This window comes from Musa acuminata, chromosome BXJ3-4, assembly GCF_036884655.1.
Source record: "Musa acuminata AAA Group cultivar baxijiao chromosome BXJ3-4, Cavendish_Baxijiao_AAA, whole genome shotgun sequence".
Taxonomy (NCBI): Eukaryota; Viridiplantae; Streptophyta; class Magnoliopsida; order Zingiberales; family Musaceae; genus Musa; species Musa acuminata.
In genome coordinates this window covers 6,535,114-6,558,921 of record NC_088352.1, presented here as the reverse complement: position 1 = coordinate 6,558,921, position 23,808 = coordinate 6,535,114, and the positions used below count along the sequence as shown (strand labels likewise).

Here is a 23,808-nt window from a genome sequence, read left to right as displayed (position 1 = left end):
TGAGATAATAGAAATTGGTCAGAAGCCCAAACGGAATTGTTTGGGAAGCGATGGATTGAAATGTATAATCAAGCATAAGAGCTTCCAAGAATTACAATGAAATAACAAAGGACAGCAATCCACACAGGAGAGGAGCCGCCTACGTTCGGGCAAATGCACGAAGAGCTCCTTGGACGATGAGACCAACCTTGTAATTGTTTTTCGTCTTTGAGGCACCTCAAATCAGCAATTCACATCCACAGTTGTCTCAGACTTGTTCTTCACTCACGGGGGAAAACATCACAAAGTGTTCTCTTACTTTAGTTCATGAATTGCGCTGAAGAAACATAAAATAAGTTGCAGCGGCACTTGCAGTCACTATAACTGCTTTCTTTCTTCGCCGTCAAAGTTAAGGGCCTCGATTCCTTTCAGCGTGGACTCGTAATTCTTTATTGTAGATACATTCCTTCCAGAAGTATACCTGTGCTCCATGGAACCAATCGGTGAACTTCTCCGAGCACTTGAAACCTTGCGGAAAGTCCCTGGGCTGGCATCTGCGGTACGACTGCGAGATTGATCTGCCTCAACACCGGTCACTTCTCTGCTACTGGAAACAGCAGCTCGCCTTGAGGACCCGCTTGACCGTCCCAAAAAAGTTGAACTGGAAAACTAATATTCATTGAATTCGAGGTCAGGAATTATACAAAGAATAATTCACATGACAATCTCACACAAGGCCAAAGTAGCCTATATGCAAGACGCAAAAGCATATGAAGTTGGGCAACATGCACAAACCATTATTTGCTACTTACTATTCATCCTTAAGAGGGCGCTTATATGAGGACAAATGCCATAGGATGCTTGCATAAAATCATAAGTTAGGCATGATTGATCACAAGAACTCTTTAAATCAATTGCTTTCAACTATCTTGTAGTAAATTAACCTTAAATGATTACTGATCTTCACAAACCAAATTATGGACCAACTATATCTGCAGTTGAAGCAGCGAAGCAAAATAAGATACAAATAATGAAAAATGTTTAAAAGAAAACGAAAGAAAAGATGAGTCGAGGGAGTGGGCTCACATATGGGCCACATCCCATCCATTTCGTAAAGAATACCAGACACTTTTAGATCATTTACTGGATGACAAAGCCCAATCCAAATAATTAAGATTGAGTTCAGACAATTAGAATGGCACTGAATGATCTACTTTTATTAACAGTTGCAAATTCCTTATTTCAGAACTTTATATTATCATTGCCCTTTCTAAGTAATTATTTTTGGCATCACAAACCCATCATGGCTGCTAAAGTTCCATGCTAGCCACACAGCTAAAACCATGCATATATCACAAAGCCTTATGAACAGTTTCCATAAACATGCATATAAAAGAGAATGGAGGATAAAAGAGAGAGAGAGAGAGAAAGATAAGGAACAACAAAATTACCATTGCATCTCTATTGACAGATGGATCATTCCCCACAGGGGCCTTTTGCTTTGATAAGCTGCCTACATTTACAGATGGAGGTGTAATTCGTCCACGGCGAGATGGGTCCATAGCCAACCAACCACTTGCCCGCCCTTCCTCACCTCCTGAAAGGCAATTTTGAAAAGTATATCCCTCCAAATTATGAAAATAGAATACGCAAATTCTTTATAACATGCAAGCATAAGTAATAGATCAGAAACTATGTGCTTTTGCGAGTCATGCAACATGAATATAATAATCAGCACAAAGATAGACAACAAAATTTGATCCACACATTACACAACCTAATAAAGAGAAGTGCAAAAAGAGAAAATTGAAGGAACTGAAGAGAGCTTTACACATGAAGAAATGGAGTGAATTGTCAATATCAAAGTCAGCAGATATAGGATATAATGACAATAATGGTGTTCTTTGTGTGTGGGTGGGGTGCAGGGCATATATATATATATATATATATATATATAGCGAGAGAGAGAGAGAGAGAGAGAGAGGATCACCTGACTGCTTATCATTGGCGACGGGAGGTGTCAGGCCAGAGCTAGGACCTACACTCGGACCCTAGGAAATAGTTGAGTAGGTTATTGACTTGTTCAGCAAATGTATGTGAATGTATATATATTATATATAATAACAAAAGAATTCCTGCATTTGACTAACAATAGCACGGGGAGGAGCACCAGCTATCTGTGATTGCTGAATCTTCAAAATAGTCCAATCAAATATATAATCAAACTGAAAACCTGCAGAGGAAAGATAATAGAGATGATGCCCATTATACTCAACATGCAAATTCTGCATCTTGATTAATCATGAAACCCAAAATTTGAGATTCGACAAATATGAGAAAAAAAATCAACCTTCACGGATAAAAAGATCGCGGAACAGTCTCTTAAGATATGCATAATCAGGCTTGTCCTCAAATCGTAGTGAACGGCAATAATGGAAGTATGACGCAAACTCTGAAGGATATCCCCTGCATAAAGCCTAAGGGTACAAATACAATTTTCCATTATCATAACGATGGCGAAAAGACGAAAAAACTCAAAGTCATAATGTAAGTATAAGAATACCTCAATTGATGTGGCAACTTTCTTTTCACTGATTTTTTCATACTTCTGCTTCTTGGTTCCTGCTTTTAGACCCTGCCATGGAAGACTTAAAAAAACAACAAAAAAAAGAGTTAAACATGTCAAAAAAAACCAAGAGAGGAGGGGAAAGGTTCCACCACATGAACATACCTCCCCCTTAAGAAGTACATAAGAACATATCCAAGAGATTCCAAATCGTCTCTCCGGCTTTGTTCTTAAAAGAAGAAAAACAACACACACAATCAAGATGGAAAAACCAAAGAATCAATCATTTTAAAGATATAGGAGATACGAGTAGAACAGTCAATCAATCAATTGACTGTTAAAAATAACAGTTAATCAATCAATCATTTTAAAAATAACAGTTAATCAATCTGCATAAGCAGATTTGTATCAAAATAAAGAAAAAGGTAATCAGAAAATCTTCTGAATATACCTATGCCAAGGTGTGTGTTCACACTTGCATACCTTGCTGTCCCAGTCAAATTTTTGTTCTCTCTGCCACAGATTATAAGACCATTAATATGAAACAGAAGGGTCACTTCTTAAAAACTACAAACATTGCATGATGTTCAACCTTAAATTAAATTACCCGATAAGCATTACCATATCAGTCATACTAATATAAACCTACTATTGATTTAAGGACTACAATGTACTTAATGAGATTCAAACTTCAGAATTAAAGATAGTTCAAACTTGTGGATGACAAATTGTAAATCCATAAAATTAGGCCAAAGTGCCTCAATATGATAAATGTGATACGTAAAGGAAGGAAAAGAAAACACACCACATAGGAGTGCAAATTTAGTAAAGCAGTCATACTAATGGATTTGAGCTAATCAGAAGCAAACACAGAATAATCGGATATAGTATCTGACAATACTTTCCATCTGAAATCAATGACAGAGCATAAGATGAAAAATCAGAACTGATAAGCATACTGGAGTACATATGATATGCCCAGAAAACAAACTTCTGTTCTTTCAATGATTATTTATCAATTGAAAAGGAAGTATAAATGCCTAAATGGTTCTAATTCATCATATCCTACATCTTATACCATGTATCTGAAAATCCAAACAATTGATCCAGATCAGAAATATGAAAAAAACTCGTCCCAAATGTATATGGGCATGTTTAATCATAGGTCAAGTCAAAACATAAAATGAACATTTAGATTTTACTATAAAATGAGTACAAGCACAAGAAAAGAAACAATTTCCATTAATAGATACATTAGGTGCACTTGATCATTCAACCATTCGAGTTTCCTAGTCAAATGTTCCATCATTATTGGCAGTGTCAAAGCATCAAGGACTTGTAACTTTAGCTCTATGTAGGCAAGGACCAGATAGTTTTTTTATTATATCTTAGATCAACTATCCACATACATTTCCTAAACCATTTTATTAGATATTCCTCAGTGCAGATTGATTTCCAATAGTTCTACAACTTCTAATCCTAAATTCTAGAAGAGTAATGCAGGTCAGAAGTCTTTTGCACTCTAACCCTTCTTAATTACCTCCTTACCACTAATTCCTTTGCCCTTTCCTCTTCAATCTCCCAGTCGCCTACAAGCATCATCTCCCTTGATCTGATGCCTATCCCAACCAAGATTGTCATCTGATGACTACCCCATGTCCCCACCAACTACCTCTGACAGCAAATCTACGATCAACCCTTCCTCGAACTATTGTGCCACTATCAACAGCCTTTACCATTGCAGATTCAACCTAAAGCAATAATCTCCTGACATGGATGTTCAAAGGGGTGGTACAAATCCACAGTGCCCAATTTGGAAAATGTATTAACTCAACCTATGTACAACTTGATGACAAGGTCCTCACAGATAACGAGGCCAATCAACTACTCTCACCATGACATCAGTTTAATGATCACCAATCAGGAGGCCAAGAAAACATCTTTCCCCAAACTCCTGACGTTTCCCACTTCAACATCTTCAGAATGCTTCTGTCTCCTCTCTGACAGAAGAAAAGGAAACTGAGACCAAGTCCAACATATATATTTTTTCAACTGATTCTCTAGTCATTCACTTATGCAGAAAATACACTTCAGCTTTAATTTGGTAAGAAACCAAGCCAAACAGAAGCAGAAAATGCACAACTAGCTGAATAGGATAGTTATCAAGTTCAAGTCATTAGGTATATGGCTGAGCAAATTTGGTAGTTGATGAATAATGTTTAGGGCTTTCCCCTATATAAATGCTTTTATATGCTTTCTTTTCTCCGTTTAACTGTTATCTCTCTTCTAATAGTTAATCTACCATCAAATTTTCCTTAAAATGGCACATTAACAAATTTTCTTATGGATAGCACATTCCTGGCTATCATCTATCAATTTTTGTTTTCTCTTCGGCATAGCAAGTACAATATGTTCTCTAATAACAGCAAGGATCTAAATCAATATCTTAATGTCCCTAACCCCAAAATCCACATCATAAGATCTATAGATTCAACAGGTTACCGTTGTGTAGATCTAAACCCTGTTGCTTGTCCAAAGGCTTTAACATGCTCATCACTAGTATCTTAGTAACAAAGCCTCCTACAAGGCCTCATGTTCTAGCAAGATCAAAATCCAAGACCTAGCTTCCATATTGCAGATAATCCTAAATCTTGTAATCTCAATTGCAATACTTCATTATCTGCAACCTATTTTCCACACATCCCATACTCCACTTAACTTACAACAAATCCCAACACAAAAGCTTACCTTGCAAATGAAAAATGTGACCAATTAAACAAAACACTGGCAAACATACATTTTATTACTCGCTGCAAGCACCACTGATTCCAGAAGCACCAAAAATATCCTAAGTTAGTCAAGGAATAGAATGGAGCAGCAAACGAACCATTGAATTTAAAGATATTCAAGTTATTCAAAATATAAAAAAAAGATCCACAAAAACCCAAAATGGGATCAGTAAATCATTGAAAGTTGTAGAACACATAAATCCTATTTATTTCATGGTCTGAATGGAAGATGACATCAATTCCATGGTTAATCAAGTGTAAAATACATATGATTGTGATGCTGTTGCTCATCTATTAGTCAGTAAAAACGGACATGAATTAAGTTCTAGTATCCATTATGTCATGGAGTTCAGTTCACTGAATGGACCAAATGTGAAGAAAATGTCTAGAAGGTCCCGTTGAAGCAACTAATGTAGAACAAATGTGCTGAATCTAAGTCCTAATAACTCTAGACACAAGTCGAGTCAATTTTGGAACCATTTTTTATCATATTTTCTATTTTAATTATTTTTTAAGTAAATTTTCTTCTGTCGCTTGAGGACTCAAAGAAGTGATCAATGTAGGAATGATGTAACCTGATTCCTGTTAACTATAGAGAACAGCCACGGGAATGAGTCAGTTCTTAAGTTAATTTGGAGGCTATAATTTGTTAAGATTTTAAACAATATGATGATTAGTTTTCATGTCTATTCCTAAAGGCATCAGAAGTCCTTCTTTGAGGTTGTAAGAGCTATTTAGGATTAGGTTGTAAGAGCTGTTTAGTCACAATCACTTATCTGGGAGTCCTAAGCGCCTCTAAAAATGAAATTTTATAGGGTCACCAAACTTATAAAATATTTGTTAGGATTTGGGCCCAAAATATCCAACACAGAATAGGGTATGGTGGGAAAATTTTTACATGTTCAACTGAGTCTGGAACCTTATTCTTGTTCTCCATATATACACACATGTGCACAAAGTATAGATTTGACAGTTACAAAATGACCAAATTTGAAGCCTAACCCTTCCGAAGCCAACCGCAGCCTCATCAGCTATTAGGCACATAGTATGAAATATGAATTCATTATAATGAACTTGTTTAAAGATGTGAGGTTGGCTTTAGTGTAATAAACACTAACAACCGCTTGGTAACAAACACCTACAAGGTAAACAAACTTTCAACTTAACAACTACTTGTAAATATATCTAAAAATTAGTACATGATCCAAAAGAATTCCAAAAAAAGATAGTACAGTGCCAATTTTATTAGGAAACTGAAGGACAGAGACAAGCAACAAAGATCCAATAATCAAAAACATTTTAAAAGCAACTTCCATTCAGGGCAATGTAAAAGAAACAATGTAGCTGAAACCTAAGGAATCTCATAAGCCCGGCCAACTAGGATGAATATGCAGCATGCAACTAATTTAGAAGCTATTGTCCATATACAGGAACAGAATGTCCTCCCAATGAATAACAAAAATCAATGGAAGGAACAGCAAAGGTTTCCAAAAGCCATTTAGGTGAACTAAATCAGCCCTCAGCATTTCATGGTGATGTGGTCTCAAACAGATTTAGCACATGGGATCCTTGCCCCACTCATCAAGTGTGAGAGGTCACAGAATCCCTCAAACTTTTATTAAAATGGCATAAAGAAAAGGCTAAATGGTCCAATACAAGTACTGAATTGAAGCAAGCAAGCACAAAGAGTGTTATTTATCAACCATAACAACGAACATAATTGAATTATCATATCATGATAAAGTCCACAAACAAGTTGCTGTATAGGAAAGATGGTTGAGGGTGAAATATGATAGCAAGCACCTGCAGAGTTCATTAGACAAATCACTAGAATGACATTATCATTCAGATGGATTTCACAAAGAACCATGGGCAACAAAAATTTCATTCAATATTTTGCATAGTCTTATGGGTAATACTTCATTCACTTGAATGGCATGAAAGGAGAGGAACACTGCAATTTGAAACTTTCTAAATATTGCTTGGTTGGAAATGTTAGTGCAATGGCTATCCTTGGTTGATGAAGACAAAAAACAAGAGCTTGTGTATCATTGGTTCATAAAGACATGAAAAATGAGAGGCCTTTAAAAGCAACAAAAGAAAGACCTTATACTATGGTATTGCATCCATATGCATCCACCTTGTGAAACATTACCACATCTTACAGCAAACTTTGTGAAAAAGAAAAAAGAAATCATTACAAGAGCCATCACTTCCCAACATCGAATGTCAATCACTTAAACAGAATACTTTGGCACCTTGCTCAGACATTGTTTGGTCAATTATATCTTACCTATACGGAATATGCTGATGAGTTGAAGTATCCCTATACTTCTTGGCAAGGCCAAAATCAATAATGTAAACCTAGATGGAAGCAAATGCAAAACTATTCTTCAGTAGACAAATAGAACGAAAAAAATATAGAAAATTTAGGAGGCATACCTGATTAGCTCGTTTACCAAGGCCCATAAGAAAATTGTCTGGTTTGATGTCTCGGTGTAAAAATGATTTAGAATGCATAAATTCCACTCGATTAATCTGAAGAGAAAAATCTGAATAGATCAGATGCAGCCATATAAAGTGAGCAATTCAATCTTGGGCAACCATAAACAGGTGTGATCAGTGTGACATTTGTAGTAGACGGTATCATGAGCATATTGTAGTAAACAGAATCAGGGTAAGGAGTAAGAGGCAGATAGACATAAATGGAATTGCCAGGATCATGAGTATATGAAAGGCATCTATGAAGAAAAATAAGAATCATAAGAAAAACCTAAATGCCACGAGTGAAAGCATGCAGAAAGAAGGTGGTAACAGCAGTTGGTACTAAGGAAACTTTGACTCCATAAAGGATTCATCAAGCATGTTCCAATTTTTTCAAAGCATAGTACCACATTAATTCAGAAAGGTACACTATAGCGATAAAATACCATCTGATCGGCGAGCATCAAAACAGACTTTAGAGAAAGTTTTCGGCTGCAAAAGTTGAACAGATCTTCAAGACTTGGACCTAGTAAGTCTATCACGAGGACATTATATTCACCCTCAACACCATACCATTTGACATTTGGAATTCCAGCTGCAAGAAAAAAAGGAATGAGTGAAAGTAGTTAAATGAATGCCTGACACCAAAACGATGTACAAATTTCATTACTTCCTCCTTGAAGAACCCTGTACAGCTTTGACTCATATAGCAGCTGGGGATGCTTTGTCTTCACGTTTTCCTGATAAGAAGATTCACATAAACATGAGAAAAATTATCAAGGCCATTAGAAGTATTCGATGTAGAGGATAAAATTTTTAAGACTAACCTATCAATCACAAGCTTAAACACACTCATACAACATCAGATTTTAGCTTATACATAAAGACGAGAATCAACAATAGAGAACAATAACCATAATGGATGGAATGTATATTACTGTGAAATTATTCAAAAAGCCAACAACCGATAAGAGATACTGAAAAGGAATAACACCAACTATGCGAAGGAAATTTGTTCTTTTCTCTGGCTTAAACAGGGATATCCACACAGCAAAATGAAGTTTGCTGCAGGGGTCTTTACCAAATTTAGACAGAACGTCATTCTATTAACCTAAACTAAAAATTATAAAAGCAAACGAGTTCCTCTTAGCTTATAGAATTTTTTTTCTGCAAAAATATCAGCAATCTAAAGATTTCATTAAGTTGTATTGCAAGCAAATCAGCTTCTATTTTTAAGGGGAATATATAAAAAGAAAAAAAAAATAGCACGCAAAATGACTCAAGAATAAACTGTCCTTTCAACATACAAATTAAAATAAACTAAGCAAGTAAATCAAACACCACAGTCATACATAGACAAATATAAGGGCTATTACACTCACGAGTTTAATCGCAACTTCCTCGTTCGTTTGGATATTAGTACCTGCAACCAAGATAACAAAGGAGCAAACGTTAAGAGTTCCTGCAAGATTACAGCCCACAGAAAATTCGAAGAAAAAAAGCAACCACCGACCCAAATAGATCTCTCCGAAGGAACCGCTCCCAATCTTGCGACCGAGGCGGAACTTGTTCCCGACGCGAGCTTCCATCCGACCACCGCGACCACGAGCAGGGGAAAAATGCAAGTCAAACCGCAACCCTAGCGACGGATATCACCGGGAAAACAAAATCGCGAAGCCGCACAGCTTCACCCAAGAGAATCCCACCAAATCCACGACGCGGGGGGCGGAAGAGAGATCGCACCCATCGATCGGTCAGGGCCTCGGAGTCTCCGATTCGGACGAACTCGCTCGGCAAATTAGGGTTTCGGAGTCGGAGAGAACAATGGGAGGAGCATAATCCGACTGTAACCAACTACTATAGCGCACGATACGATACGACACAATGGGAGTCTCCATATATCGTAATAGGGAGAAGCCTTTCCTAAACCTTCATAAAGCCGTTTCGTAACGGTGTGGGGTTTCCGCTTTTGATGGTAGCGGATCTGCAATTATCGCAAGGAATGGGAATGATGGCTTATCCCAACCCTTCGATGCGGATAGGAATCGCTCATGCAACGAGTAATCCTATTACTTACTACGTGGGGGGTGTAAACGTACGTTTCTTGTCCGACTCGAAATACCTCACCACTATGATATTATTTACGTTCCAACCAAAAGATGTTGGGCGATTTTTTAGGAAATACTCATAAATTTAATTTTTTTTGAATTGGTATTTTTATATTTTTCTTAAAATAATTCTTTAATTTTTTAAAAAATATTTTTATTATTTATTAAAAAAATATCTTACATATGACTTACTTATTATAATATTTTTGATGTGTTATATTATCTTGGTCATGACAATACTATAAGGACTACTTGAAAACATGATAAATAAATCAAATTAAATCAAAATACACTAAAATTTATTTGATATATTGATTCAAATAGGTATTTATATTTGTTTATGAATAATATCACCCATATAATTTTTTTTTTATTTTTTAGAGTGTTTTGTTCATCATAATAAAAATACTATAAAATCTATTATAAATAGCTCAAATAAACTCCTAACCTCAATCAAATTAAATATAAATATAAATATATGATATAATATAAATCTAAATATCGTAATGGTCTACAAATAGTGACAATCAGAGAGATACAATATGATGTAATCCATAGTATTTTTTTTATAAAATTTTTAGTATCTCAATAAAAAAATATTACAAAAATAATATAACAGTTCAAAACAAGTAAAAATACGAAAGAAAAATATAATGAAAATTTTTTTGAGAAGTATTTTATATATTTTTCAAGTTAGTTTGAAAAATAAAATAAAATAAAATAGAGATATGAGAAAAATCCAAAATATAGTTCACTGAGAGCGTGTATTTTCAATTTTATAATATAAAGAAATCGAATTATTATACCTTCAAACACTAAATTTGAATTCGCAAGAATGCCAATTGAATCAAAAGTGAAGTCTTAAATGTGGAATGGGGAAAGGGTGGGGGAAAAGTAAACGTAGAAAAGGAGAGGGAGATGAGTGCATATCCAACTTGTCCTTTTTCTTTCTCCGTTTGCGTTGCCATTTATTGCACATTGATATCCTATTATTCCCAAAAATATATATAACGAGGCGTTTTCAATTACTGAAGGGCTTTAAATACCGAAAAATAATAAGTTATTTATGTATATAATTGAAGGAAATCGGTTGAGGAAGAAAGAGTAAACAGTAACGTAAAGGTTAAAAAGCAGAGTGAAAAGTAGTCAACGCTCAGGGCGGCCGGAGGAGTTCACATCATGCCTAGCAGCGCACGAAAGCAGCGCCTGCAAACGGACGGAAGTCAACAGGCTGTTCCACACGTTGTCGCAGCGTCGACTCGATGGTGGTCTTCGACCTCACAAAGATTCAACCACCGGGCCAAACGTGACCGCAATAACCGAACCTGATCCCCGTCCACGCCTCTGCCTTCTTCCCCGCCTCCTTCATCCTCTTCTCCGGAGACTCCCTCCGCAGAGAGCACTGGTCCAATGAAAGACTTCAGATCGAGGTCATACAACGACGGCCGGATGGCGGCGGTGCCTCCTCCGTCCAGCCTCTACGACTACAGGAGCAACAGCACGAGCTCCTACGCCTACGGTGGCTACGGCTCCAAAGGGATCAAGGAGAAGGAAGCCTCTGCGCCCTCTTCCTCATCCAAGAAGGGCGGGTGGGTGCTCGGCGACCCTGATTTCCAGCGGCGGAAGCGCGTCGCCAGCTACAAGGCCTATGCCGTGGAGGGCAGGGTGAAGGGGTCCGTGAGGAGGGGCTTCCGCTGGCTCAAGGATAAATACACCCAAATCGTCTATGGCTGGTGGTGATCCTTCTCCTCCTGGTATCGTCTCTAACCAGGTTTCATCTTTTTCCGTTTCGGAATCGATCTGTGCCAAAAAGATCGGAACTTGCCATGAGCTTGCTTCATCTGATCAAGCATCTGTTCTTTTTACCTTCAGTAAATATCTATCATCCTTCGTTTACACAAGACGTCCGTCACTTGCATCTCTCTTATTTCTTCTCATATGGTATTGTTCTTCGTCGATGATGAGTTTATGTTTGCTGATACCATGGCAGATTAATGGTTTGTAGAGCTTTGTCGAAGTTATTGGATTTTGAAGGTTGAAGGAGGAAGTTGTTCGCTGATTCCAATATCAGCAATAGTAGTTATATTCCAGCCAGAAGTTTCTGCTCATTGATTTTTGCCCTAAGGTTTGAATAAATATTGTGTGTTAAATAAAAGGTATATGTTTGTTATCTAATAGAGAAATCTGTCCGAAATAGTGTACATCTGCTGATGGATCTGAATACCTGTGAATATTATTGTCATTTGTCGGGCACGACATAAACTTTTCCATACACAGACATGTGGAAGACAAAATGCATTTTAGATCCGTAAGCCATGGATTTGATTTGATGGCAGAGTTAACCAAGTGGGAAAGAACAATTAACTTTCTTTCAAGCTGTGCAATTTGCATGGAACAGAAAGAGACGTTTGCAGTGTCCTAATGATCTCCAGCTTGAGTGTTTTTTAATGACCTTACAACAGAAATAACCTGACGTGAAAATAACCTACAAATCATATACATATCATATGGCAGAATATTGATGATTCCTTCATAAATATGGAGGCAAGCATCAGACTCGGTTTCGTCTGACGGAAAAAAACAAAGGCATCAGATAGTAACTTGCAAACACATCCACAATGAATGAGCTGCCCTCTTGAAACGAAAAGAGTCATCATCATCTGATTGTAATCTGATTGAATGAGAGCTTATATACAGATTTTATCCAGCATGGATGTCCGATTGGTTTCATGCAATTGCATCTCTCGGCATCAGCCATAAATTAGCAAACTACAGGAAATTGAAGGTACGGTTGAGCAAGCCAGAGAGCATACCTGAAGATACAACAAATTCTATCCATGCAGCTTAAGCAATAGTGACAATTTCACCCCGTGAACCTGTAAAATTAGACGATCCATTAAGTGCTTCATGAATAAACAAGAACCTCAAGAAAAAAATTAAAAAGATCATCAGTTGTATCCAATTACATCTCTCAAAGATTTCTTTCGCTAGAAGCAGAAGTGAATCCGTCTCTTCAGCCATCTTTGAGATCTTCTCTGCTTCCTTGACTGCTTCAGAAGCTAAGAATGATTTGGCCTCTGAATCTGCTACTTTGTAAGCAGCAGTTATTGCTGCTTCCTCTATAGGGTCTATCGAATTTGCTGAGCTGGAATTCTGATGTACCCTAGCTCGATTTGCCGGATCTTTTTGTTTTGGGGTTGGAGTTTTTGTTGCATATGAGGAATCTTTCAGCCTGTAACCCTTTTGAACCTACAATGTGTTCACACAACATGATGAACAAGTTTAAGATAAAAAAAAATTGTATTAAGCAATAAAATTTCTTCTCAAATCATGTGAAAAAGCATATTCCTATAATTTAAAAATAAAGGCAAGCAAGCATTCATACCTAATTATTCTCTCAAAGAACACATGTATTGTTTGACATTTCAGGACATGATATTCATTATTATATGATTCAAGAACTACTTACCATCCACTTCATGCAAACAAAAATGACGAATTTAGTAATAGTGGAATTATGAAAAAAAAATAGCATCATACAAGTACCAGACTATTAAACAATGAGAGTGTATTAATGGTTTACCTTTTCTATTTTATTTTGAGCAACAAGCCGCCTTAGCTTTGAACTAAGCAACCTCCTAAAATTCTGTGGCACCTCATGTCTTTGCTGCATAAGATATCAAAGAAATTAACAGTCTGACAAACATCACTAAAAAGGAATCAACCATGGCAAAGTACTACTGCAAAGCTATCATAGAACTACAGAAACTTTACATGCACAAGTGCAATGCTATACTCAATGCTCTTTTAAAATAAGTGCAAAATGCTTCTGTATATCACAAAGTAATCTACAATAACATTCACCGAACTTTTAACAAATTTGCAGGATCATCTGAAATGTAATGTTTAAACATTTGTGTAAGTTGAAAGGATGACAATGTAAACAATATATAAGGTATCCATAGGCCGTAGCTGTAAATTTTGTGCTTTTTAACTATTTCAGTAGCTAAAAAGAACCAGCTGTCTATGAAACCTACCACAGTGAAATGAGTACTACAGCAAAGCAAGATAAACAGATTGCTTATATAGTCATTTAATAGTACCAGGCATCTTTGTTAACAGATGTTGCAATGCAAATCAGAATAAAGGCAAATGCTACTGACTGAGTTAAGATGATATGTAGCAATCATTTAATAGTTTTGTTCCAATCAAGCTAACCCAAAGAAACATATTTAGGTTCACACAGATCAAGATACTTTAGAACACCAGAATCTACAGATGTATTCCTTTTCCTCCTAATTATCAACTTAATAAATTTTCCTTTTAAAAATTTTAGGAAAACATAAAAGGTAAATGAAATAGAGTTTAACTAGCAAGCAACCAAAAGTACTTGGACCTCAAGTCTACTTAATGTTGAACAAGAGGCTCCAAATTGAAGATTGACACTGTTGAATATGATCTCTAACATTTAAAGCGTAGAAACCAAGATTCTGACAAACTGAGAACCTTTTGTACGTCCAAAAATATCTATATGTTGCAAAACCAGGTAAGCACTATATTCTATAGGTCATTTCAATTAAAGATGTTGCCCGGCTAGAAAGACTGCATTGACCCTCCCCTCACAGTAGCAGGAGCCTCATGCGCTGGGTGCTGGGTATGCCCTTTTTCATTTCAATTAAAAATGTCACAAAGACTAGGAACAACACATGATCTGAAGGTCAAATTCTTGTAGATCTGTGCATAAGAAAAATACAGAGATTTGATGCTTCTAGATTCTTTATTAAATGAAAACATAATTTATGTCATTACTATATTTGCAATTAATAAAACTTACTATAGGATTTTCACCATTGCCTTCGAGTTAAACCTTCTTCAATAATATAAATGTAATTGAAGATGTAACACTATTGCACATGGTTTTCCAAGTTATGAAATTAAAGCAATTACGAGTAAAACATGATGCAAAGGGTCATGAAAGAAACAAAGATGACAAGGAAGTCCATGACCATCATGAATGCAGGTGGGTAAAAATTTATAGATTTACAAGGTCTAGCCTTCACACAAATTGATGGTTGTGAAAATCCAACAAAAGCAAACAGAGTTATCCACTATGCTTATGTTAGCACCTCCGCACGCTGCAATTGAAATCAAAGGCACAAACTTTACCACAGAAGAAAATGTTACATTAGTAAAAAAATGCTCATAATAGAAGCCTCATATCTCGGGTGTTATAGAGGACTGCAGAGAACATGACAATCTTGACATACTTCAAAGTATCATAGCATAGATGTCTCAAATTCTAACAATGACAACATGATATGAAATGCATAAATCTGCCATTCTTCCAAAGCACAAAGGAAAAAAACCAACATGGATGCTCCTTTCACTAACATGATGATGACAGGTTATACCCACAAACCTCAATAAAACTACAAATAGCACCAATTTCTGATCCATTAGGTTCTTGCATAGATGCAAGTGCTTCAATTATCATAGCAGTGTACCTAATAAACAAAAAATGGATCACAATGTAAGAACAAATACTGATTAGGAAGATTGGTTACAATCTGAATTAAGGAAAAAAATGAAGTTAGCAGAAAGTTCTTTCCCCAGCTAAGAAATGCTTCATGCCTGAAGAAAAAAAAAAAGTGACACCGATAACATACTGATTCAAACTATATATGTAAATATGATACAGTAGCATCCAAAAAAACAAAGGTGTCTTTATCTCAAAGTTCAAATGTAATTAGCATTGCACTATAATTGGTTCTATAGCATCTGAGATCTTACCAGAAAAGCGATTTCATCTTCCTATTACATACTAATTCAAGAATACCAAACAAAGCATTTTCCTGATTAATCAATGCCTTCTAATAATTCAATAAAACACAGAAGTTTATCTTCTAACAGGTTGCAATGTGAAAATCTCATACTTACAAGTTACTTTTTCATTACTAAAATCGAGGAACTAATATCCATATTATCCTTGTTAGTAGTTTGAAGAGAACACTGGACCATAGTTAAAAAGTTGTTGTAGTTCCAAGAGAATTTCACTACATCATAATGAAAAAAGTTCCAAGAGAAGTTCTTGTAGTTCCAAGAGAAGTTCACTAGATCATAATGGAATAAGTTAAATTAAATATCACCCACCGAGGAGGATTTTTTGCCTCTTGTGCACTTTTTGTTGGATCTGTAATTGCAGGTGCTCCATCTTTATGAGGGACATAGACAACAAGGCTCTGAGAGCCAGATACTGGGGTGGCTGGAACACCTTTTGCCTTTGGTGTCCTTATCTTTTCCCTAGAGCCTTGGCCACTGGCACTTATACTCATATTCCTCCATTTATCCTGAAACATTTACTGCATGAGTTAGATGGAACTATAAAAGCATAAATGACATAAGCAGGAAGATGGGGGATTGTTCCATATCTAAAATGTATAAACAAAATAAAATTTGTAACTCTCCTAGTATTATGATATAAAATGTTAACTGGTGCATTAAGCATTATTCACAGTACAATTATCGAATCAAACCTAAGCAGGTAAACTAAACAAAATCATCAAATAGAAGACTTCTGATTTTGTTATGTTACAAATGTAAAGATGAGGATTACTTCACAAGCCAAACAAACTGTAAAAAGGAAAGACGAGAAGCGAAGAAAAGCATGACATAGATCCATTATAGGCTTCACATGGGCCCATATGCCAAGGGACCTCGTTTACTTCCCTGCTCTTAGAAAGGTCCATATGAGAAAATTGCACTTGTGACAAGATTACAGGGAGCACTAAGGCCAGTTTACATAAAATGCACCTACTAAACACTAGTCATTTTCACAATATTCTGGCATCAACATATTCCAATAGGAGAAAGATGTAATGACCATTATTTTGTTTTCTTGGTTACATAATTGATCAAATGTATAGTATCACTTTTAGTTAAATGAATGACTTAAAACTAAATTTAAGCTATTCCAAAGTGCTCCCTGTAATCTTGTCACAAGATACATAAACGAAACACTCTGTAAAGTTCTATTTGTTAATTATGCTTCCTACTTTTTGTTCTCTTCCATATGTGTTTTTTCTGATTCTACATACTTATCATATATTTATCTAGTAATTTATATAATTTGTCGTGTTGTTCAAGAGCATTGCTTTAGCTATTTAATTCGTAGCTGACGATTAATTTATATTCGAAATTTGCAACTCATGAAAACTTGGGAACAACAAGGTTATATTATCAACTTGTTTACAACTTTCAAGTTTTTATACACTATAATGAGATGTAGGCTCTCGAATAAGACACAGTTGTACTGACAAAAAGATACAGATAATACTAATTGAGGATAAAAATGAGGGGAAAATGTCAACGTAGTTCATCGACATCCAAAGAAGACTTGTTAATGCACTGTATGGAATGGGATGCCAGTACTGATTAAAGTTGTCAGGAGATGTATAAGAAGATAAGGAAGACTCTGTTAGAAACAATTGAAAACGATATTGTAACTCTTAGATTATCTACTAACACTACTCCGAAGATAGCTCAATGGCGGGAAAGTATCCTTTTAGCTGAACCCAAATATTACGGGGGGAAAACATATTGTTCTTGTTGTTTGAAAGGCAATAGACCTAGAGAAAACTACACATGGTTTGATCCAAATACATGAAAGGATATCAAAAGAAGAAAACAAACGGCAACGTAAAACCCTAAATGACCAAAAACGTTGCTGGAGGAGAAGAGGAATCGAAGGGCGACCTTGAGATCGATGTTAGAGCGAGTGGCGAGGCAGCGGCTGAACTCAGGGTCCTTCTGGATGGTCCGCCATTTGCCGGCGCCGTGCTTGTCCACGCCCGCACGCAGCGCCTCCTCCTCCTCTGCCGTCCACTTCTGCTTCGGAGCCCCCATCGAGTTACCTTCTCTCCCACGTCAAATCACTCTCCGTCCACTCCTCAACTCTTCTTCACTTAGCATCGAACCCTAATTCCTCCGCTTCTTCATCCTCCTCGCCCTTCCTCTCATATTAGGGTTAACAGCACAACGGGACGAAACAGAGCGAAGACGTACAGTCAAGTTAATTATCCTGTGTCTTGGCTATTTCACCAAACAGCATAGAACTTCTTTCTATTGGTCATTGACCTGTCCGGCGCGAGAGATGGCCCACACTTGAGCCTACGAAAGTATGGCCAACTTGCAGGACCCAATCTTGCGTACAACTCAAAGTCGTCGTTTCCTGATTGGTGTCTCGATCGAGACAGGCTCCTTGAATCCTCCTCAGACGCAGAAAACGTACGTGAGCTGCACCGTTCACCGTGGGTCCAACCACCTCTTTTAAAACTAGTGGGGCCGTGCATAGATGAACGACCAGGATCCGAGGAAAGGGGCATCTGACGGTCAGATTCGGAAGGATCCCTGATTTAGTTGGGGTCCATTTCCTCGGAGGATTTGAACACGGGAATTGGAAAAGGTTGATCTCAAAGCTTCTTTGGGGAGGATCCGCCGCCGTTAGGGAGACCTTCTTAGGGGAGGATACATTGTTATATAGGAAACGCGGTTAATCCCATCACCTGAAATCCCCTTTCCCCTCTTCGTTGATCCTCTCATGGATGTGACCATTACTGCGGTCGATCCTCCTGAAACATCGGGCTTGAGTTACTCTGGCAATGGGTAAATCTTATTTACTGAAGTTACTTTTTGGTTTTGTTGCGAATAATATTTGGGCGGACATTTTCTGGAGAAAAGGTTTCATTTTGTTGAGGATTATGCAAAACATATCGTGGAAGCTTAGTGAAAACCCAAAACTTTGATGCCATATTGAACTGTTGCAATTAACCCCTTTCTTTATCTTGACTTGGCGATGGGTTGGATCAATATATGCGTTTGGGGTTTCTATTTGAACTTCACGGCATAGAGTTAAATGGCTTTCTTCAAATTACAGATGGATCTTGTATGTTATCTTCCCCCATAATTTTAATTCTCCTTATCTTTGTTTGCAATTTTAAGCTCTACAGCATTTCACCTCTCTCCTTAAGTTGGACTTTACTAGCAACTGTACTTTGATCCTCTTAAAATCGAAGTAATGATTTCCCTTTCCATGTAATATTCAATTTGAAAGGATTATGAGCAAAAATTGTTTTTGCCTCTGCTCAATCTTGCTTGTTCCTATTCACAGTTTGCAGAGTTTTATGACTGTCTGATGCTGATGCTACTGAAGGCACCAATACAAGCCTATAAGCCAGCAGTCAAATTTTAAGTGAATGAAGCAAAAAAATGGAATGACGAATTTACAAGAATTTTTATTTTTATAGATATATATGAATTTAGTTGCCATTTCTCTTGATAGTTTCCTAATTACTAATTATTTACTTAGTGCTCACACTTCCCAAGCTTATTATATTTAGGCATTTTCGCATTACTGATGCTAGATACCCAATGGTTACAGGTATTTCTTTGTTGTCCTTGAACTGAACATTTTAGGTTTTTTTGCGAACATTGAAGTCCTGAAATCGTTGTCACGGCAAAACAATTTATTAATTATATCATTATTTTGATATCTAATCTGCCGTTGGAGTCTAAGACCAGAATCATCTGTTGAACTCATACATTCTTTTGGAGCATCGGTTAATTTGGCTAGATTGTTAGCAAGCAGCAATGTCCAATGAGTGAATTGTTGGGACATATTCTCTATGTATGGTTTTGATAGCTTAATGAAATTGAATCGAATATATATATAATATTTCACTGATCTGTTTTATTCAACCAAAAATCTTGTGACTGGTGCTTAGAACATTAATTACTGTTGCTTATCAAGGTGTCCTATAAAGCACACTTAAAAAGAAGTGCCTACACCAAAGTAAGCTTTCTGAAGGAATGCTAAGTTTTTGAAGACAATGGGGAGTATATGAGTTTTGTGGAATGTTTAGCTTCACGAAACTCCTTATGTGCTGTTGCAGAAATTCTTCCATTAATTCTTCGATCATCTGATCTGCCTTCTTGTAAAGATCTCTTCTCTCTTGGTTATTCCACAAGACAGTATAATGATATTGAGTTGAAGATTATTTCATTTCTTCGTTGCTAGAATTTCATAAAACAACTGCCACCTGACAAAGTGTTTCCGTTCTTTTACTAGATAATGATTATTTACTTTCGTGAAACAAATGGAGATCAATGCCATTCAAAGTCATTTCACATACTAACATCAGTTGGGACTGTTTTCCAATTTGTAAAATCATCAACTGCAAAATATATGAGAAATCTTGGATCATCTCAATCCTCAATTTGTTTGTTTGGTAAAAAGTAAGCAACTCTAGAGTCGGAAAAGTATCGCTACTAGATAGTTACTGTTGATTCGATATTACAGTTATGATGAACACCTCGTTGTCAGCATCTCTTACCATATTGTGCCTACAATCTATCGGATTTTATTTATATCTGACATTTAAGATGTTGATAGCATTGTGCCTGATGCTAGTGCCTTCCCTGCAGGCTGCGGCTCTTCACCATTGTTCCTCCGAAGCTGAAAGGGGACAGCTGAACAAATACAGTTGCTAGATTTCTAGCAAGACCTTCAGTTGTCATTCATCGAAAATAACTTTCAGCATCCAAATTCTTGTGAGGTATGTGGTCCGTCATTTAATTTATCCCTATTTCAGAAGAAAAAAGAAACTTAATTCCTTGCATGCTAAGAGATTTGCGGTCCACTGTCTTAATTAGTAGTTCTGGCAAGTCTTGTTCCAGCACATTGGGTACAAAATGTGTCCATCATAATCGGTTGGCTGCTTCAAACTAAAACCTCATTTACGGTCATGATTGATAGAAAGTACACCTGCTAATGATCTTAATCATTAGATCTGCTTCTGTGGTCACTTCTACCTCATCTGCACAATGAATAATCGGCTATGTAACTCCCTTTTTACATTACACAGAGCATGGAGAAATTCTTTGTATAGCTCAAGTCTTGGACTCTACATTTGAGAGCTTCCTTTACTGGAAGCAGTAAGGCAGACACATGACCCAATTTGGAAGAAGCATGACAAGAATGAAGGATGTGAAGAACATGAATTCATGTCTTCCGAAATTTTCAGGACCAAAGAGGGTCAGCCTGTCCCCCTAACCCTAACCAATGCGTGTTGTTGTGACAGTAAAAATATGTGGAAATGTGGAGAAAGGATCAAAGAGGAAGAACTGCCTCTGCGGAGGAAAGTCATTCATTTCCTCTGGTGCTGGGGCCATGGTTTGCCGGTGTTGCCTAAGTCTTCTGTCGTAAGGCACTTGAGTGTAGGGGACCTCAACCCATCCGCCGATCAATGTCATCTTCTTCCATTGAGGCGCCTTCGTCATGCAATGCATCCTGCCGGACCATCTCGATCGCAGTTTCATGGACATATTTTCTGGATCCTCAGAGAGGGTAGGAGAGAAGATGAACACAAGGTCAAAGGAATAGTGACAGCAAATATTATCTACCGAGAGAAAGTATTAATGCGAAATGTGAGTGGTCATCAGGACAGTCTTTTTTTTTCTGCGTCTCTTTCGAGCTAAAGTTTGCATTAACAGTGACGGATCGATGGATGTCGGGACTGCCGATAATGGAGTTAATCTGTCTCTTTCAGGCGGCCAGGTGGAGCCACGGTGGTTGGATTCCGGCTGGATACGTTCACGCAGGACGGGATAACGTGAGAAAGAGATGGGATCGAAGTGTACAAAGACGAGGAACATGACAAAGCTACTCCAAATGGGCGATGCATGAACGACAAGCGAGTGGATGAGCATTTGATCGATGGCGACGAATAGAGTGGACAAACAATTCACATGCCAACACGTCGGCGACAACGACGGCGGCTCCAGCCGCGAAGTGGTCCTCGAGAGGCATGCTGAGACACTCTCGAGGTTGTTCTCTGCATGAAAGAAAGACCAACGAAGCATCGGCATGGAGAAATGACGGTCTTCTTCTCTTTGCGAGGCACACATGACCACATCCGAGGAATGAACACGATCGAACAGCCTTCTTCTTCAGTTTGGTTCTGTGCCGAAACAGGGGAGATTTCACAGTGCTTTTAACTCTCTTCAGTTACTCCACGAACAATTTGTGGACCATGAAGCCCACTGAACAGGAAGGACCACATAGAACACCATTACCTGTAGTTTAAACTCTCGCTATGCAGCAGCATATCAACAGGACAATGTGATACACCGAAGAACGGTTTCCTGCTTCATTAATATCTATCTCCAATCCAAGATTTAAATGATGCAGAAACATGTTCTTGAAGTTTCGAGGAGCCACGTGATGTCTCTTGACGTGGAGATGGAGGTCGAGCGAAGAGGGACCGGCAGATGGGGAAATGAGATCGATCGATCCACCGGGAGGAGGGAAGGAAACATGTCAGAATGGACAGCCACTTATGGATGTACTTGCAGGCAAGAGAATCCTGTTTGTGCTGTTGCCCAATCATCGGTGGGCCCTCGCAGTAAATGCGGTGGGGGCCAACAAAACAATTAGTTCATATTCTTTATTTTCTTTGCCCTATTAATCGCAGCTCTTGAAATGGACTCGCTCTCTCTCTCTCTCTCTCTCTCTCTCTATCTATCTCTGTGAGGCACCGACAGCGAGGGGAGGGAGTGAACGTGAACGCCCAAAGCTGGTCTCTCTCTCTCTCTTCTTGGCCTCAAGAACTCGCCATGTCTTGGGGTGGTCCCTCAGAGAGCGAACGCTCCCACGTGCCGGCCCCTCGACTCGCGCAATAGGAGGTGGACACGTCGTCGGGCGAGACGTCAACCCCACGTGCAGTTCCCGTGCCGGATCCGGCAGCAAAGAAAGGGTGAGCTGGTGGCGGGCTGGTCCCACCCCGGTGCGGCCCACGGCACCGGTGCTCACTCACAGCGCCTTTCTCGGCCCCACCATGGTGATAGCGGGACCAGTGGTCTCGAATCCTGATCGACTTCCTGGTGCCGTCGATACGGGCCCGGAATGGGCCTTACGCTCTTCCAGGTGGTACCACCTCTTTCATGGTGTTCTTTTCTCCCGACGTAAAAAAAATGTATGCACAGCACAAATAATTCTCGGAATATAATAAAACATTTAGGAATTGTATGCACTTTGGGAGCACATCTTTGTTTCTACTGTTGGATCATTCATTCTTCATCAACATACATAAATTCATAATGACAGCGGTTAAGAGTGTAACAGTAGTTAATGTAAACGGAAGATGAAGTCAACCGGTTCACCGGAGGCCATGATCGATCGAGGTCACATCGAAGCGGGAGACAGTTTATGATCGACATCACATCACGATTTGGTGAATCGAGGCCCGTCACGTCAACCATGAATTGATCTCTGGGAGGTGACTCGCGGCCTGCTGTAGTGCTGTAGTTCAAACATCGGTCTCCCGGTTCACGAGATTACGTCAAGTTTTTGGTAGATGAAATTGGGGGTAGAGGCTCTACGAGGCCGATCGATCTCGATTTCATTCAATGGGTGAGGATGATCTGAATATTTTGATCCACTCGATCGATTTTAGATTTTTCTGATTCTGCTTTCTTGATTTGTGATGTTCTAATCTTTTGGATCCAATCAACTTTAGATCATACAAGAAATCAAACTGAGATCGTAGTTCAATCAATCAGCTGCACATCAGCCACTGCGAGAAAAAATGACAAATGAAGATTTTATTCTTTCTTACATGTATGTATACATAGTTGGTTTTTACATGTAAACTCAAAAGAAATTGGCTTTGTTATTGTTTCCAAGACTAACTATTTAAGCAAAGGTGGAAGTGCATTATGATCATCAAGTGTATATGTATGTATGTGTATATATGTTGTTAAAGATTTCATGATGTGCTGTGAAACCAGTTTAAATATCATGAACTTTAAGAACTTAAGCTATTAGAAA

General features: G+C 37.9%; 2 protein-coding genes and 1 long non-coding RNA gene across 5 annotated transcripts; 1 reads left to right on the top strand and 2 right to left on the bottom strand.

Annotated features, from left to right (window-relative positions):
• Window positions 1–14: 14 nt before the first annotated feature.
• LOC135636649 (casein kinase 1-like protein 2) lies at window positions 15–9,701 on the bottom strand. Of its 2 annotated transcripts, none has more exons than XM_065148525.1 (14): window positions 9,332–9,700; window positions 9,201–9,241; window positions 8,489–8,558; window positions 8,265–8,413; window positions 7,777–7,872; window positions 7,628–7,698; window positions 2,997–3,058; window positions 2,711–2,774; window positions 2,543–2,627; window positions 2,330–2,456; window positions 2,130–2,212; window positions 1,970–2,030; window positions 1,431–1,576; window positions 15–648 (listed from the first exon to the last, which is right to left on the bottom strand). In XM_065148525.1, the coding sequence occupies exons 1-14, from the start codon at window positions 9,405–9,407 to the stop codon at window positions 358–360; spliced, it is 1,422 nt and encodes a 473-aa protein (XP_065004597.1). In that variant the 5' UTR covers window positions 9,408–9,700; the 3' UTR covers window positions 15–357. The 2 variants fall into 2 exon arrangements, with proteins under 2 accessions (XP_065004597.1, XP_065004598.1); XM_065148526.1 differs by having other exon boundaries at window positions 438–640; window positions 9,332–9,701.
• A 2,860-nt stretch (window positions 9,702–12,561) lies between these two features.
• On the bottom strand, window positions 12,562–17,950 carry LOC135634880 (single myb histone 4-like). Its single transcript, XM_065145584.1, has 6 exons — window positions 17,679–17,950; window positions 16,077–16,273; window positions 15,346–15,430; window positions 13,510–13,593; window positions 12,893–13,175; window positions 12,562–12,802 (listed from the first exon to the last, which is right to left on the bottom strand). Exons 1-6 carry the CDS (start codon window positions 17,826–17,828, stop codon window positions 12,771–12,773), a joined length of 831 nt encoding a protein of 276 aa, XP_065001656.1. The 5' UTR covers window positions 17,829–17,950; the 3' UTR covers window positions 12,562–12,770.
• Window positions 17,951–18,388: 438 nt separating this feature from the next.
• Window positions 18,389–22,382, top strand: LOC135635255 (uncharacterized). Of its 2 annotated transcripts, none has more exons than XR_010495574.1 (4): window positions 18,389–18,587; window positions 20,406–20,536; window positions 20,846–21,407; window positions 21,530–22,382. It is a non-coding gene; the product is annotated as an uncharacterized LOC135635255 (long non-coding RNA). The 2 variants fall into 2 exon arrangements; XR_010495573.1 differs by having other exon boundaries at window positions 18,389–18,867.
• The last annotated feature ends 1,426 nt before the right edge of the window (window positions 22,383–23,808 follow it).

Coding starts and splice junctions, on each gene's coding strand:
- LOC135636649 (XM_065148525.1), bottom strand. CDS start 9,407: ATGGAAGCTCGCGTCGGGAACAAGTTCCGCCTCGGTCGCAAGATTGGG. Junction 2,628..2,710: donor ATGTACTTCTTAAGGGGGAG/GTATGTTCATGT, acceptor TGTTTTTTTAAG/TCTTCCATGGCAGGGTCTAA. Junction 2,031..2,129: donor GTGCTCCTCCCCGTGCTATT/GTTAGTCAAATG, acceptor ACTATTTCCTAG/GGTCCGAGTGTAGGTCCTAG.
- LOC135634880 (XM_065145584.1), bottom strand. CDS start 17,828: ATGGGGGCTCCGAAGCAGAAGTGGACGGCAGAGGAGGAGGAGGCGCTG. Junction 16,274..17,678: donor GCTCTAACATCGATCTCAAG/GTCGCCCTTCGA, acceptor TAAATGTTTCAG/GATAAATGGAGGAATATGAG. Junction 13,176..13,509: donor CTCAAAATAAAATAGAAAAG/GTAAACCATTAA, acceptor AACACATTGTAG/GTTCAAAAGGGTTACAGGCT.